The sequence below is a fragment of the Chaetura pelagica genome, unplaced genomic scaffold (assembly GCF_000747805.2).
Source record: "Chaetura pelagica isolate M959 unplaced genomic scaffold, ChaPel_1.0 scaffold174, whole genome shotgun sequence".
Lineage (NCBI taxonomy): Eukaryota > Metazoa > Chordata > Aves > Apodiformes > Apodidae > Chaetura > Chaetura pelagica.
This window is the reverse complement of record NW_009953722.1, coordinates 2,568,502-2,583,925: the sequence shown is the minus strand read 5'-3', so window position 1 is coordinate 2,583,925 and position 15,424 is coordinate 2,568,502. Positions and strand designations below refer to the sequence as shown.

At 39.2% G+C, this 15,424-nt stretch overlaps 1 protein-coding gene across 1 annotated transcript in view; it reads left to right on the top strand.

The window, feature by feature from the left end:
• The first annotated feature begins 4,073 nt into the window (after window positions 1-4,073).
• Window positions 4,074-15,424, top strand: part of PM20D2 (peptidase M20 domain containing 2) — a 32,411-nt gene continuing 21,060 nt past the window's right edge. Inside the window, exon 1 of the mRNA XM_010000539.1 lies at window positions 4,074-4,145. Coding sequence (XP_009998841.1) covers window positions 4,074-4,145 — 72 coding nt within the window. The remainder of the gene's footprint in view (window positions 4,146-15,424) is intronic.

Genomic DNA, 15,424 nt, shown 5'->3' with positions numbered 1-15,424 from the left:
GAAAAAAAAAAAAGGAAAAAGAAAGGAGCAGAGCTTTCTGCCAAAAATCCAATTGGTCACCAAAAAATTAAATAAAACAATTTGGCCTCCCCTTAAGCATGTCTCTGTTTTTCTTGTGTGTGTGTGTCTGTTAATTCAATATGTGAACTTCAATTATTTGATTGTCTTCTAGTGCATCAGTAGGAATATCTTTTTCCTTCTCAGCCTTTAACTATCCAAATAATTAAGAGAATCAATAGCCCATTAAGAATTGTGTTTTTAAAAACGTTTCCTTTGTGATATTTTAGATTCCTTGTCCTATTTTTTCTTGAAACCTGTCTCTTGCTGATATCTGTGCTGGAAATCCCATTCCATGGGGCTGTAGATCAGTCTGACAGGCATGCTGAGGCAATTACGTAGGTCTGCAGTTATTTTACTAATCTAGTATTTAAATAAGATGAATAAAGCAGGACATATGTGGAATTTACATAAGATAGAAAAGCGTTTTTAAGTTTCAAGTTTTCAGATCCATTGGGAAAAATAAAAATCCTTTGGGCACTAGGAAGGATCTGGAGAAAGAAAATGCTGGCAGCAGGATCCCTGCTGGTTCCTTAGCCTGAGTGGTGCTTCCAGGGCTTCAGAGTGTGCAACCTCAGCTCCCTTAATGCATATGTACTGCGCCTGATGGACAGTATCACTTTGTGCTGGGCATGGGAATTGGCAGCATCCCTTAATGTTTTGATAGGTCAAACCCAGGATAATTTCTTTGCTTTGTTTTTATAAATTATTTGTATGGTTGCAAGATTTTTCATTATAATCTTGTTAGACTGTGCTCTGGACTTAGATCATATGAAAGGCTTCAGGTTCACTGTCTTGCCAAATAGGTCTGTATTACTTGATTAATGATGGTCCTTGCTTGAGGCAAATGACTGGTCTAACAGCCCAGTTTGCTGCCTAACCTAAATACTCCATAATTCAATGTGTCCTAGCTTGTAGTCTTAAAAATGAACAAAAATCCTCCTTTTAACATTTTTGAATAAACAATGTTAGGGCAGAGAAAAATTCTAGTGGCATCTTACTAAGGATGACTCAACTAAGACTGTAAGTCCCAGTTTACTATATTTGGTGTATGCTCTATTGATCTACTCTTGTGCTTTGCTTTTTTTTTCCCTTCCTTGCTTTTGCCTGAATGTCATCAAGCACAGAGGAAAATAGCCTTAGCAATTCCCCATAGCTTTAGGCCATGGTTCATTTTGTCAGCTGAACTTGTGATTGTCTTGAATCTTGGTAAGCAGCTTGGCAAGAGCTAGTTTCCACCAGCCAAATAAGCTGGCATTGTTTAAGAGAAGGTATCCTTTTTTTCCAGCATCTCTGTTACCATCAGCCTCTTCCCAACCTCTTCCCTTGGAGCTGACATCCCATTACATAGTTTGAATGCTAGCTCTGAGCTGGTGGAAAATTTACCACTGTAACATGCCTCCTTATTGCTAGCCTGATCTGCTGACACCTCCCTGGGGATTACAAAATTCATTAAATATAAGTGCTGATGGTTTTTAGCTCCTCAGCCAAATCTTTTAAAACTGTTAGATGAGAATTCTGAAGTCTTGAAAATGTGAAACTTCCCATAGCTTATTGGACTGTAAAGGTTTTCAGGGTATGGTGAAGTGTCTGTCATCTGGTCTTGTGAAAAAAAAGAAAAGAAAAAAAGCTTAGTTAGCTAATTCTGTGCCAGTATCACTGGTCATCTTGTGATCTCACAGAAGTGTTGAGGCACTTCTGGTTTCTAACCTTCTTGGGACTTCTGGGTCCTGACTGAATTACAACACTAGGCCTACATGGAATATTCACTTCAGCAAAATAGCCTGAAGAACAAGGGCATTGTCATCTCTTAGGGCCCTGTTCTGTTCTTGGTTTATCACTCTCCCACATGTTTTCCTTTTATCTTTCTACAGTATTTTCTTACAGGGATTTTGACTTTCAAGGTTTCCTTTGCTTGGACAGATTACTCATCCCACTTCCCTCAAGGCGACACAATGTATTAAATGCACATTCTGTGGTTTGGTTTAGAGCCAGTGAACAAAAGGAAAACATTAGTGGCATGTTTGGAGGACTTCTTATAACTTGCGATAATACAGTGTAAAGTCTTTTGAAGTGAACAGCCTTTAAGGAAGAAAATAAAAAACACAGTAGATGTGTTATCATCAGCTGGTTGCATGTCTGCTGTATGGGAATAAATAAATTGCTTATTAAATCTTCCAGGTTCAGTCAGACCGAGGACACTGACCATACTGCATTGTGGTTAAATAATTAAAACCTTTTCTGTTCTCAGATCTCCAGTGCAATTCTGTGCAGAGCTGCAGGGGAATCAACTCGGTGAACTGCCGGCTTACATTTAAACAGTTAAATGTCATGTGGTGCTGGCCCTGAAAAATTAGCTTTCATGGAGTGCAGGAGTATCTGTTGTTGGGCTTTCATGCGTGGCTGAGGCCCAGCCCATTAGGCAGCCTCGTTAGTAACGCTGGCTTGGAGCTCTGCTGAAGCTGAAGTGCTTCTGCCTCCTCATGCAACAGGAGCTGGAAATCCCACCTGCAGCTGAACTCTGTTACACCAGGATCTCCTCAGTGATACTGTTACATTTTTAAATAGCCTTTATTTTATAGAGGCTGTAACTTTTTCAATAAATAGAATTTAATTTCAGCTGATCCAAGTAGTGTAATTTTAAGCAATTCTTGTAATTAGTTTCAGAGGGTATTTTTAAGCTTTTGCATTATAAAGCATTTGATAGCTGCCAGCACTTCAGGATTTTTTTCTGCTCTACCCAGTTTTGAGATCAAATATGAAGCTTATAGATCATATGAAGACCAAAGATTATAGATTGGTTTTCATGTAATTTTGGATATAAGTTTACCTTTTTCTCAGCATAGAAAGTCTTGACGCTTCCATCATTAAACACATTCCCTATTTTCTTCTACAGCTCCTTGAACTCTGAATTTTGGTTTCACAATGCTTTCTCTAAATGCTTCTTTTTCATAATACATGCCTGCCTGCCTGAACTATGTAAGGGGAATTATTTTCTGCTGTAATTTCTAAGAAGTTTTTCTGTTACGCTGGTCCTTGCCCTAATGATGCTAGGAGCTAAGCAAACAAAAGGTGGTAAAATGTGAACATCTGTGAAAAATTAATGCTACCTTGTTGAACAGAAAACCCAGTGTTAATTTTTTTTAATATCAGGAAACAGTTGCTGATTCAATAGAAAAGATTTATGAAGGGAACATCCATCCATTAAGGAGAAACACATTATCCAGTAAAAGGACCTAGTTACAGAAGTTGCGCAATATAATGTTATCAGCAGTGTAGAGGCTGTGAACTTTTTGTTTTGCATTGAGAAGGTAGAAGAATGTTATCAGAGCTAAGACAGGAAGGTCAAGAATTCAGCTGAATTTAAAAAAAAAATCCTCAGGAATTAATTTTCACTGTGAACACATCGGAGCAGAGATACTTCTTTGCCCATGTTGGAGTCAGCATTCCTCCCTAACTTTTTTTTTTCCATTGAGGTGATAAAATGTCATTTATTCAAGTCCCAGAGAACAGGCCTTTAGATGATACAAAGCCCTAGCTGTTGGAAGCACTGTATTGGTGCTTCAGGTTAACATTAGTTATATTGCTACTATTTACATGTATTCTAATTGTGTGTGGCAGATGCAGTCATTTAACCTGAGTGGTTCATAAAACCTTGTCTTCAGTTTGAGGATTACATTGATTATGTGTACATATGTGGGTTGCCACTGCTGAGCAAACTGGTGTGATTTCTGCAATTTATGCCTGAAAGAGGATTTTGGGCATCAAGGACTGTTCTTGTATTTATAGCACTTTGGTGAGTCTTTAGTTGTTGTTCAGTATATGGCTGCCTTTATATCTAGAAGTGGTGTAATCATCATTGCAATTTTGCCATTCTTAAAGTCATGAGGCATAAAGTTTTGAGGAGATTCTGTTTCAATGAAAGATGTAATTTGCACCTTTAATGAAGCTGTGTGCTTTCATCAGGTAGGTCTATGAACTTTAATTTGCAAACGTATTTGTAAGTGGTGACGGCAATGGCCATCAAAATTTACTTTGGTTTTTATTCCCTGAAACAAGACCTAAAGCTACGTTCAATAAAGGGCTTAGTAAATGAAGAGTCAGGCCTTTCTCTTGCTTTCTCTCATCACCTCAGTCTTGTGTTCTTCACTGCCTGTTGATGTAGCTGCATGAGAATGTGTGCCCTTACCTGAAATAATGTATAGCTTGAGATCTACAAATTGCTTTTATGTATTGTATAGATATATAAAATTAAGCTTTTTTATGTTGCATTTCTAGCATCAGAATATTCAGAAATTCTATGTTGTTGTATTTAGAATATGGATAGGTCACTGTTAAGAATTAATGGGGTAGTAAATTGATAGACCTTGCTGAAATTTTAGATACTCTTTGTACACAAGCACTAAACAAACTGCTGATACATTTTTGTGCCCTGTACTAGGAGTGATAAGGAAAAAAATAATTGATGAGACAGATAGGAAAAAAAACCCTGAAAAACAAGGTCAACTAAGAGATAAGAGAGAAGCAGCATAGATGTCACTGCTGTACCATGTGAGGAGGAAAGATACTGCACTAAAAAATTATCTCCCCAAGTATCTGATGTTATTGCAAATTCCGGGCATTTTAACGACTAGATGAAATGTAGTTTGCTACCAGTTCATGACTGGGACCATCTGGGGAAAGACAGTATGAGCTGGCATGCCTTGCAACTGACTTTTTCTCTGTCTGATCAGTACCTATTTTTCATAACCAGAAATGGTGCGATGGCTAGTCCTGCTTGAAGGATCACAGAACTCTGTACAAGTGCTTCCTGCTCTCAGGCTTCCACGGGTTTTTGGAAGAGGTCAGACAAAGCACGCACGTGCCTGCAGCCTTCACATTTTACAGCTGAAAAAACAGGCATAGAGAAGTGAAAAGAAGTTGCTTAAGATCACTCAGCAGGCTGTTCACTTACCCAGGCAGAGAACCACAGGAGCTCCAGGCAGGTTTTTCCTTTGCTAGTAGATGCAGTTGCTGTGTGATCTGCAAATCTTCCTCATCCCACTGCATAGTACATAAAATGCAATTAATATATTATTGCTGTTACAACTGATAACTTGCACTTTCCCAAACTGTTGTGTTTTTATATAATTTTCAATACAATCATGCCCTACTTTTCAAATACACTGAGGACACAATGTGAAGATACAAGGGGAAAGGTAAAAGTAATTTTGATCCAATCTTCCCATATTGATCCAAATGCCAGCTTAGTCACAGTTTTCTTAGGAAGGGCCTTGCTTACTTTTAACATAGTCAAGGTGGTTATATGGGCTGAGTCCCAAGGATGGTGAAGGACAGTGTTTCCCTCTGGGAAACATGTAAGACACTGAAGAATTGAAGGAACAGAAAGCAAATATGTAATGACCAAAGGACAGAACTCTTTGCTCACTTAGAAACTTTTCTCCATCTTGTCCTCCTCAGTTACAGCCAGCCCCCCAACCTCAGCTTTGAGGTCTTCTAGCAAGTCTCCACCCTTCCTTAATTTTCTACTTCCAAGTCCTTTTCTTGGCAGAAATGCAAGGAACGTATTTTACACACCCACTAGTAACCAGGAGCACATTCAGTAACTTTTTGGTTCACCTCCAGAGAACATTTATACCTTGTAGACAGAGAAATGATGGGGAAAGAAAAAAACTAAGGCAGAAAACAACTTGCATTACAACATTACAACTTGCATTAAAACAACTGCATTACTACAAACATAAAAGATGAAACGTATCATGTGCGTGTGCAATACAGAACAGTGTTACATGTCCCTTAACAGGAGGAGTTACTGTGGCAGGTGTCTTTAAAGCATATGCATATAGCTTAAAGTGAAGGTCCTAGTAAGTGAGTAGGAGGGAAAGTCCAGTGCCAAGGGCTTGTGGGAGCAGGCTGAGTTCCCTCCAGTGGCTTACCTGGGCAGCTCCCACGGGTGGCCCTGAAAGGACTCGTTTTGGGAGCAGCAGTGCATCGCTCCTCCTGGCCTTGCCCCAGAACCCGTGCTTGTATTAGGTATCTGGAGGGTATAATCACTGAGTAATTCCTCAGGAGGGCCTAATTGCAAGTTAATTTTAAGTGAGTTATGTAAAAAGATTAAATAGTTCCTTCCCTGTATTTACTTGTCTTTAGTTCCCATGCAGACGCAAGCACCCTGAAAAATGTCCTGTCTGCTTTACTCTGCTGCTTCATTGAGTTCATGTCCACTGCTAATACCTGCTGTTGCTAATGCCTGCATGACACAGAGGCTTTGAGAGATCCCATTCAGCTGGAACAATCCATGGGATGTCATCAGGAAGTTTTGGGAAAGGCTGTGCAGATGGAAAACACAGCCAGCAGCAGCTGAATCTGTACTTGTGGCTCAGTACAATGTGTTTATTATAAGTGAGCCTCAGGCAGTAATTTCTTGGGTCAAAATATTGTTGAATTATTGTTGCACTGTTGTGTTAGGACACTGAAAAGACAGCAAATAGAAAGAATGGAAGGGAAAAAAAGTTAATGTCTTTGGTTTTGTTCAGCTTATGTTTCCAAAAAGGCAGCTGGAAGATCAGGACAAAATCTCTGGGGAGACTGGGACAGAGGTGTCAGCACTGAAAAAGAAAATCTTTATTTTGTCCCTGAACTGGAGGACTTTTGTTGGGAGCTTGACCCTGATTTTTCCACATACTTGACCTTTCCCTTAATGACTTCGCCTGTGACTTAATTAACCTGTCTTCATGCTCAGAGCTTTACCAAAGATCCATGTTTGCATGTTAACCATGAGGTTACTAATTTCTCCATAAACTCCCATCTACACCTTCATAGTTTTCAGTCCCCCCATCTATACTTTGCATCCCACAAAGGGCACTGAGGAGACAAACGTCACAGATGGTGGTCACCCCACAGACTGGGGCAAGATCTGCCCCATGAGAAGGGTGTCTTGTTCCTCCACCATCAGCTCAATTCAGTGCACACTCATGCAAGGACTGTTCATGCAGTCTTTCAAGGCAGGAAAGAAACATGTTGCATGCTGCAGGCCATCTATTTGAGAATTCTTTTTATGGTCTCTACCCTCCCAGCCAATGAGGGGGTGTCAGTGGTGCTACCATGGGTGGGAGGTGAGGATTTGTGCCTGCTTGCTGGGAAGGTCTGTGGCCAGCGTGACCTGGCTGCAGGGCCAGTGTGGCTAGCTGGTGGTTTGTCGCAAGAGAAGGAGCAGAAAGAGATGTCTACAACAGCTGGTGTAGGAAATGAGATGTATATTTTGAGGATATCTATGAGTTACTTGAGGAAATAATTTCTTGTTTTCCTTTGAGGCAGGTGTCTGGTTCAAATGTGGCGTATCTGAGGTGTTTCTCATGTGAGCTGAATACCAATGCCCCAGGGAGAGCTGCAGGTCTGTCTGCTGCTCTCCATCCACATTGTTTCTGAAACATTTGGAGGTTTGGAAAGTGCCTTTGGGACTCCAGAAAAATCCCTTTGCTAGAACTCACCATCTTAAATACAATGCAAGCAGTAGTTCCACATACCTGACCATAAGGTAACTCAGGCTGGAAGGGACCTCAGGAGTCCTCTGGTCCATCCTCTTGCTCACAGCAGGGTCAGCTACAGGGCTAGACCAGGTAGCTCAGGGCCAGTTCTGACCATCTGAAATGCAGCCTGGCAGAAGGTTGGATGACTGCTTCAACCTCTTCTTGTCGTACAGGATTGTCCCTGTCAGAACGTTTAAATATAGCTCCGTAATGCTGACGGTTTGGGAAAGCTTTGACATCAATCTGTCCCTGTTTTCTGCATGTCAAGTTAAAAGGCTTGAAAGGTACAAAACATTTAAGAATGAGCAGGAGGGACTGAAAAAAATCACAATGGATTTTTTTAAATTTAAATTTTTTAAAGTGTTTTAATTCTGCAGTTGTCATATAAAAACAAATGAATATTTAGCCTAATGTCCCTTGGGAGTATTTGTCCCAGATTGGTGGGAAAGCATATCCTTATGTAACACACAGGCAGCCAAGCACATGGGCTGTACTCAGAAGTGAAGTAAATGTTTATACAGATTTAAATTGTGAAAACCTGAACAGATAAGAACAATTTAATTATCCATACTGGAAATAAATTTGTGATATTGTTGCACCAACAGGATGCTCAGCAGCCTTCAGAGAACTTGTTCAGCTCACCAGGTGGCAAATAGTAGTTTTGCATTAGCTGTCCAGAAAATCAAGTAAATACATGCTGGTACCATCAATTTCACAACCATGTTACTCAACATGCAGAGCTCATCAAAGTACCTGACCTGTCCATACATTGTGTCTCACAGTATAAAATTTTATCAGAGTTTAATTTTCCTTTATACTTTTGGAAGGATTTATATGTTCTTCGTTTAAGGAAAGTTCTGGGAAAAGTGAAAATAGTGGAATTTACAAAATACACCTTCTGGTGAGGAGAGGGAGGACATTTATGTTTTAGGAATAACGGCATTTTAGAGTTTTTCCCGTTGAAATCTGCAGTAGTACTAAGAGATGGCATATACCTTAAAGTAACTATAAGAGGGGAGTGGAAAAATCTGGTAATTGCTGTTATCTCTGTAGTGCTGATTTAAAGTACCAGACTATATTTTTTTCTTTGGAGAATGAAGTAGTTTTCCCTTAAGTATCTATTAGAAGTGAAAAGTGATACTGTAGAATCAATACCCAGCCTGACTCCAGAAGAGATGTTGCTAGGGTTGGAAATTTAATTTTGCTCTTTCCAGTCACACAAACCTTCGACTTTCTGCCAATCTGCAAAGTAATCATGCTAGAGAGTCTTATGATAGAGGCACCTGCTGCTAAGGAGCCCAGATTAATATTACCATCACATATTGAGTAGGCTACAGAACAGCCAGCACATACTAATGATGCCTGGGTGGCGAAGTCAGCTGGCAGCTTCCAGACACTCCATTGTCAGTCCCCTGTGCTCTGCAGCTTCCCAGTACCAGCACTGGCACTCCTTGCCACAGCACAGCAGCCCTAGCCTCTCTTTTTTATTTATTTATCCCAAAGTAGGTCACTCTGTGCCATCTGTTAACACTTAAAAGCCACAGAAGTTTCCAGATTCCCTATGATATCCTGCAGATTAACATGTATTTTTAATAACCTTTTGCTTTGCCTGGCTGTTGGGTGTAGTGAGACTACTAATCTCAAGAGTACATTCAATCAGGTAATGTTTTAGGAGCTGAGAGCAGGTCTTGGATGAATAAGCTAGAGGTGCATTTAACTGAGTCAGGAGGGAATGCAACAAGAAGGGGCTGATTTTTTTGCTGATGGTGAATTCTGGCCAGCGCTTCTCTCAGCAAAGAGGTGCTCATGTCTGTCTGTTTTCTACTTCTCCAGCAGCCTTATTGAAAGCTTAGGGAAGCAATCAGTCCCAGATAGGCATATTGTGGATCTTGTCAGGCTCCAGGTAAATTTGCTTCTCCTATTCTGTAATGGTGAGCATGTGAAATAAGGAGCATTTCATGTCCACAGTTGTGTCTCTTAACTGCTTTGCTCAGCACCCTCAGCTCTCCCTCATGAATTACCCATACACTGCAAAAATTTTCATGTATTTATTTATTTTTCTTAATAGTGTTCTTGATATGAAGTTAAGACATTCAAGTTACCCACAGGCAGATTTCTGTAAAGGCACACCTCCACATGAGTGAACAGGGGATGCAGCTTTGGTATGTGATACAATAAGCAGCAGTGACATGGAGTGGGGAGGTCACATGCATGTGATACAAAGCATGCATAAAACATATGATAGATCACACAAATATCTAGTGGTGCATGAAGATTGTGCATGAGTATGAAGGAGATGAACTTTTTAATCACAGGAATTGGCCCTGGCCACCTTGGTAGTGACTGGATGCTGTTTGAGATCTACCCATCTTCCAGCTGCTAATGTTGAGCCACCTCTGTTTCCTGTTTCATTAAAAGATTTGGGACAGTAAAAGGGGAGTCAGAGCTCTCCAAAATGTAAATGCACAGCCTATATTTGAGATTCATAATAAACCATTAAAAGGTAGTAAGGTTATGAAGTATCTGAACAAACTGTGACTCGAGATCATTATGACCTGCTTAAAACTAAAATAACTTTAGGCAGTGACAAACGGGCCAGGATAACTAAAGATCAAGCTCTCTTGGACTAGAAACAACTAGAACATATTATCTAAGGTTGCCAGATGTCATTGGGCAATATGTGACTTCAGTTCTAAATCATTTTAACCATTAGTTCAAACCAAAATGGATTGGACTAGTTTGTACAGTAATACAGTTTGACCACAACTGTTTGCAATGTGCAATACCTGTTCACAGGCCTCTGAATATACTGAATGTCCTAATTTCCTTGGATTTTAGAAATACAAAAAGATCTGCAGTGATGACTTTGCCCTAAAACTCTGGCAAAGCTGTATGTGTATTATGTTGACCTGAAAAAATCCAAGTGGACTGTTTTGAGTTATTCATATAAACAAGGTGAGCAAAGTTCATAGTAATGCAAATTAGAAATACTTTTTTTTTTTTTAGTAGCTCTGCAGACAAATACATTTTTTTCCTTTTGCACTTATTTGTTGTTTTTTTTTCCAGAAAACTGACATAGACTCGAACAAATCTGCAAATCCACTATACCCATAAACCTCTGCTTGTCAGCAGTAAACCCAAGAGTAGAGGTGCTGAGTGCAAACATACTCTGTGTTTATTGAAGTTTGTGAGATCACATAAATGAAATAAAGACTAGGTCATTGTGTGTTATAATGGCTATTGCCAGTGTGTTATTGCTTTGTATATTCCCACTGTGAATAGATAAAGTATGGTTTTGCAAATCTTTATTTTGAAATTAATATCTTAAGCAAATCGTTATTATTAATGAACACCCACAAGGCTTGTTGTGTTTGTATGTGCATGATTGCTACAAATCTGTTCAGTAATAGGAGGAAAAATAATTACTCTTTTAAATGGAATTTTCTAAGGTATTATGGAAAGTGTCAACACTTGAAATACAAGTGTATTTATGATTATGCAATGTATCATACTTCAGATTAAAAAAAAAAAAAAAAAAAAAAGTGATGACTTTGCCCTAAAACTCTGGCAAAGCTGTATGTGTATTATGTTGACCTGAAAAAATCCAAGTGGACTGTTTTGAGTTATTCATATAAACAAGGTGAGCAAAGTTCATAGTAATGCAAATTAGAAATACTTTTTTTTTTTTTAGTAGCTCTGCAGACAAATACATTTTTTTCCTTTTGCACTTATTTGTTTGTTTTTTTTTCCAGAAAACTGACATAGACTCGAATAAATCTGCAAATCCACTATACCCATAAACCTCTGCTTGTCAGCAGTAAACCCAAGAGTAGAGGTGCTGAGTGCAAACATACTCTGTGTTTATTGAAGTTTGTGAGATCACATAAATGAAATAAAGACTAGGTCATTGTGTGTTATAATGGCTATTGCCAGTGTGTTATTACTTTGTATATTCCCACTGTGAATAGATAAAGTATGGTTTTGCAAATCTTTATTTTGAAATTAATATCTTAAGCAAATCGTTATTATTAATGAACACCCACAAGGCTTGTTGTGTTTGTATGTGCATGATTGCTACAAATCTGTTCAGTAATAGGAGGAAAAATAATTACTCTTTTAAATGGAATTTTCTAAGGTATTATGGAAAGTGTCAACACTTGAAATACAAGTGTATTTATGATTATGCAATGTATCATACTTCAGATTAAAAAAAAAAAAAAAAAGAATAAAAAAGCTTTTGGGGTAGAAGGATTTTCAATTAGACACAATAAACTGCTGGTTTGCTGCCTCAAGAGCTCCTCAGTACCACTAAATCCACAACAAAGTAATTACTTAATAGTAATTTGTGATTCCCAACAGAAGTAATCCACTTAAGATTCCTGTGGGTTGTAAATACATCATCATTTTGCTGTCTATCTACAAAATAGTATAGTCATATGAAACAAACTAGAGGATTTCACCATTTTTATGAGATAAAAATCTCCATCTATATTTAAATTGAAATTTAAAAATAGAAATTTGAATATTGAACTGTTTGAGTTGAGTGATCATCTTCTGTCTGTTTTACCCACAGACAGATACTGTTTATGAACAAGCAGCTGTAACACTTCAAAGACTCGATTAAGAAAAAGATCTGTAAGAGCTGTAAAATACTTTCTTCCTCTAAGGGAACAAAAGAGCTGGGGCCTGACTATAGTTTTGTTTTAATCAATAGCAAAATTAGTCTTTATTTCTAACAGCACAAGGTGTCATTGTAAATAACCAGTGGCATACATGTATTAGTAAAGGGGCATTTTAACATCAGGAAAGATCACATTTTTTTCACTGCTTTGGAAATTTTAGCACAGTCTACATTTCATTTTTTCACTTGCATTTGCACTGTCATAAATATTAAAAATATTATCAACCATTTAAAAAATTGGCAGAGGAGAGAAGCAATTAAATGTGTAGTTGTTTGTGTAACAATTTTTCACTTTCTCCTTAACTCTATGAAGATTTAAAGGGGACAGCATTTGGTCTCATGAATCCAGAGTTGGATTTTACGGGGGGGGGAAGATAACACTGATGGGCAAAGTCTCTGCAGGTTTTTACCATTAAACCCCTGCCTGTTTCAAGGGCTGCCCACAACACGAGTGGTCTCTGAGTCAGCCAGCAAACCCACAGCAGGAAACACTGTTCATGTGTTTGCCCCTGTCCTTCCCAAAGGGGAGGCAGGTTGTTGCTCAGGCTGTAGAGAGGAAATGGCAGCAATAGAGATTTAAGCCATTCACATCTCATAGTCTGTTCTTCCTTCCACTCTGGGCTGTTTGTGCTTATAATCCTGTTAGAAAATCATGCTGTGAAATCAATCCCTGAATATACCTGACTTTAAAAAAGCCTCATCTGCCTTGTAGAGGAAGAAAGGAACTAGACACCTAAGACACAATAAAATATAATGTAACAACATAATAATTAAACAAGTATTAACAAATTAAGGCTCAAAGTGGCAGTAATTGAGCTGTTTTAGCATCAAGTGTCTTGATGGGGCATCTATATGATCAGGCCATTTCCATCACAGATCTTTTCAAGCTGGAATAGCATTATGACTGTAATGATGCTGCTGCTACAGAAATGACACAAATGTAACAACTGACCCATAGTATAGTATGAAATACGTGACCATATTAGAGGTTAAAATACATATGTAAATTGAGCAGTGTAAGAAGGGCATAGTTGAGGCAGGAATTTTTTTTTTATTGGAGGAGCTGGGGGAGGTTCAAGGCATTTTTCTCCAAGGTCTGATCTTTGGTATTTGACACTTTCCTTGCTGTTACAAAAGTAAAGAAGTTTGAGTAGGAAAGAGAGAAAGCAAGAAGTCAGTACATTTTGCCTCTTAAAGAGTACTGGATATCAGTAACACCAGAGATTTAATTCTCTGTTTACATTGTGCTGTGCACTCTTCAAGGAGCCCCATAATAGCTGCTTGTTTTATGTAACCCTTCAGAGAGCCAAACCAAAGCAAGAAATACAGATTTATCCAAGCCCTGTCTCTTGAACAGTTCCTTGCCCTAATTGGCAATGCTTTAGTCAGGCAACTTTTGAACTCTTCTTGGAGTTAACTTATGTTTCTCATTAAAAAGTCTCACTCCAGCTGAAAAAAAAAAGAAAAAAGAAAGAACAAAACAATAATCAAAATACAGACACAACCAAGCTCTTAGTGCTTTCTTGCAGCTGTCAAAAGCACAGATGAAAATCTGCACTGGACAGAAGAGAACTGTTTTTTAAACCAGTCTAAAGCTAGCAAAGCTTGTATCAGTCTCTGTAGCTAATGGTGCATAAAAGTGATTGTTTTGAAAAGAACTGTGTCTGTTTAAAATATTATTGCCTCTCTCCCAGAGGATATCACCCACACAGCAGAGTCAGCAGACTGAAAACTTAGATAATTCTAAGCTGCTTCAGGATAAAGTCCAGTGTTTAAAGCATAAAACGCCAAGGGAAGTGGGGGCAGCTTGAGTTAATCTCTTGGGCATTGCACTCAACAGCTCAGAGACACTGGAGTCCCAGCCTGCCACCAGGGCATTCTTTGGTAGGTACAAGGAGCTGGGGGCAGCAGCGTCTGAAACAGCCACAGCTGCCTTCTCAGTGCACATATCTGAGCCCTGAGCACGGGTTTTACCTTGCTATTTTGGGTACAGTTTCACAGCATGTGGACAAATGGTGAGGTCTTAATCACTAAGTCAAATTGCTAATACAGAGATGACTGGGAAAGGAAGATGAAGAAGGTCCTGAGGAATAAACATGCTGTCTGAGGAACTTCAGATTTAACTCCAAGTTTTGTACGTGATGTCACCGAATCTTAGGACATTGCTCCCATATTTTCTAACTCAGTCTGCTCTAGGCAATGAAAATTTGACCACGCTATCACTAACTCTTAAGTGCCAGGAATGTATAGGAAAAAGGCTTTACTTGTCTGAATCCATCTACCCTGCACTTCTTTTCCCTTGGTAAGAGATGTGTAAGATGTAGTGGCATCCTTGATCCATTAATGGTTAGAGAGAATACACCTCAGTGACTTAAGTAATCTCCTGAGATATTAAAAATTCTGCTCTTTGGTGATACTGACATTATGACCTGACCAAAGAAGCCCTTACCAGGCTTTCTTTTTCAACATACAATCCACTTTTGCAGCATTGCGTGTCTCCATACATCCTAACATGAAGCTATTTGTAAACCAGACTGGAATGTTATTTCAGGCAAGTCAGTGTGTAGCTCCTACACGCAGCAACAGCCTTCTTTTCTTGGCAATACTCACTGTGCTATTGTTTTTAAAGCTTTGGATTCTGTCTCGAAACGCAGGCCACTTCGAATTTAACAGCAAAACCTCCGCTGAGTTCAGTCTGATCTGGATTTCAAGCTAAATACCTGGTGTTGCTAATGTGGGATGTGGTGAACTAGATCATCAGGTTTTTTATGGCCACAGCAGATGTTCCTCCTTCAGACCAATGGAAAGCTACCAAACCTCACCCACCCTCTGAAAACAAAAACACGAGCGTTTGTTGACAGTTTGATGCCAAGAACATGGATTGAATTAGCAGCTGCAAAGTTTCTTCTTGCTGACGTACAAACACACACACGCACAATCCCTGCTCTTCCCCAAGAACCACGACCGTATTCCCTCTGGATAGTATTTTTATCAGCCTCCTTACGCGTTAGAGCTTGTTTAGCACCAGCGTGGGATTTTTTTACCTTGTTTTTTAATGCTTTTCCCCCCCCCCATCTTTCATCCAGCAGAGCAGAACAAGGTGTTTGGGATCCGTGCGTTCTGCAGAGAACAGCTCAGGCCCGGAATGACACCCCCC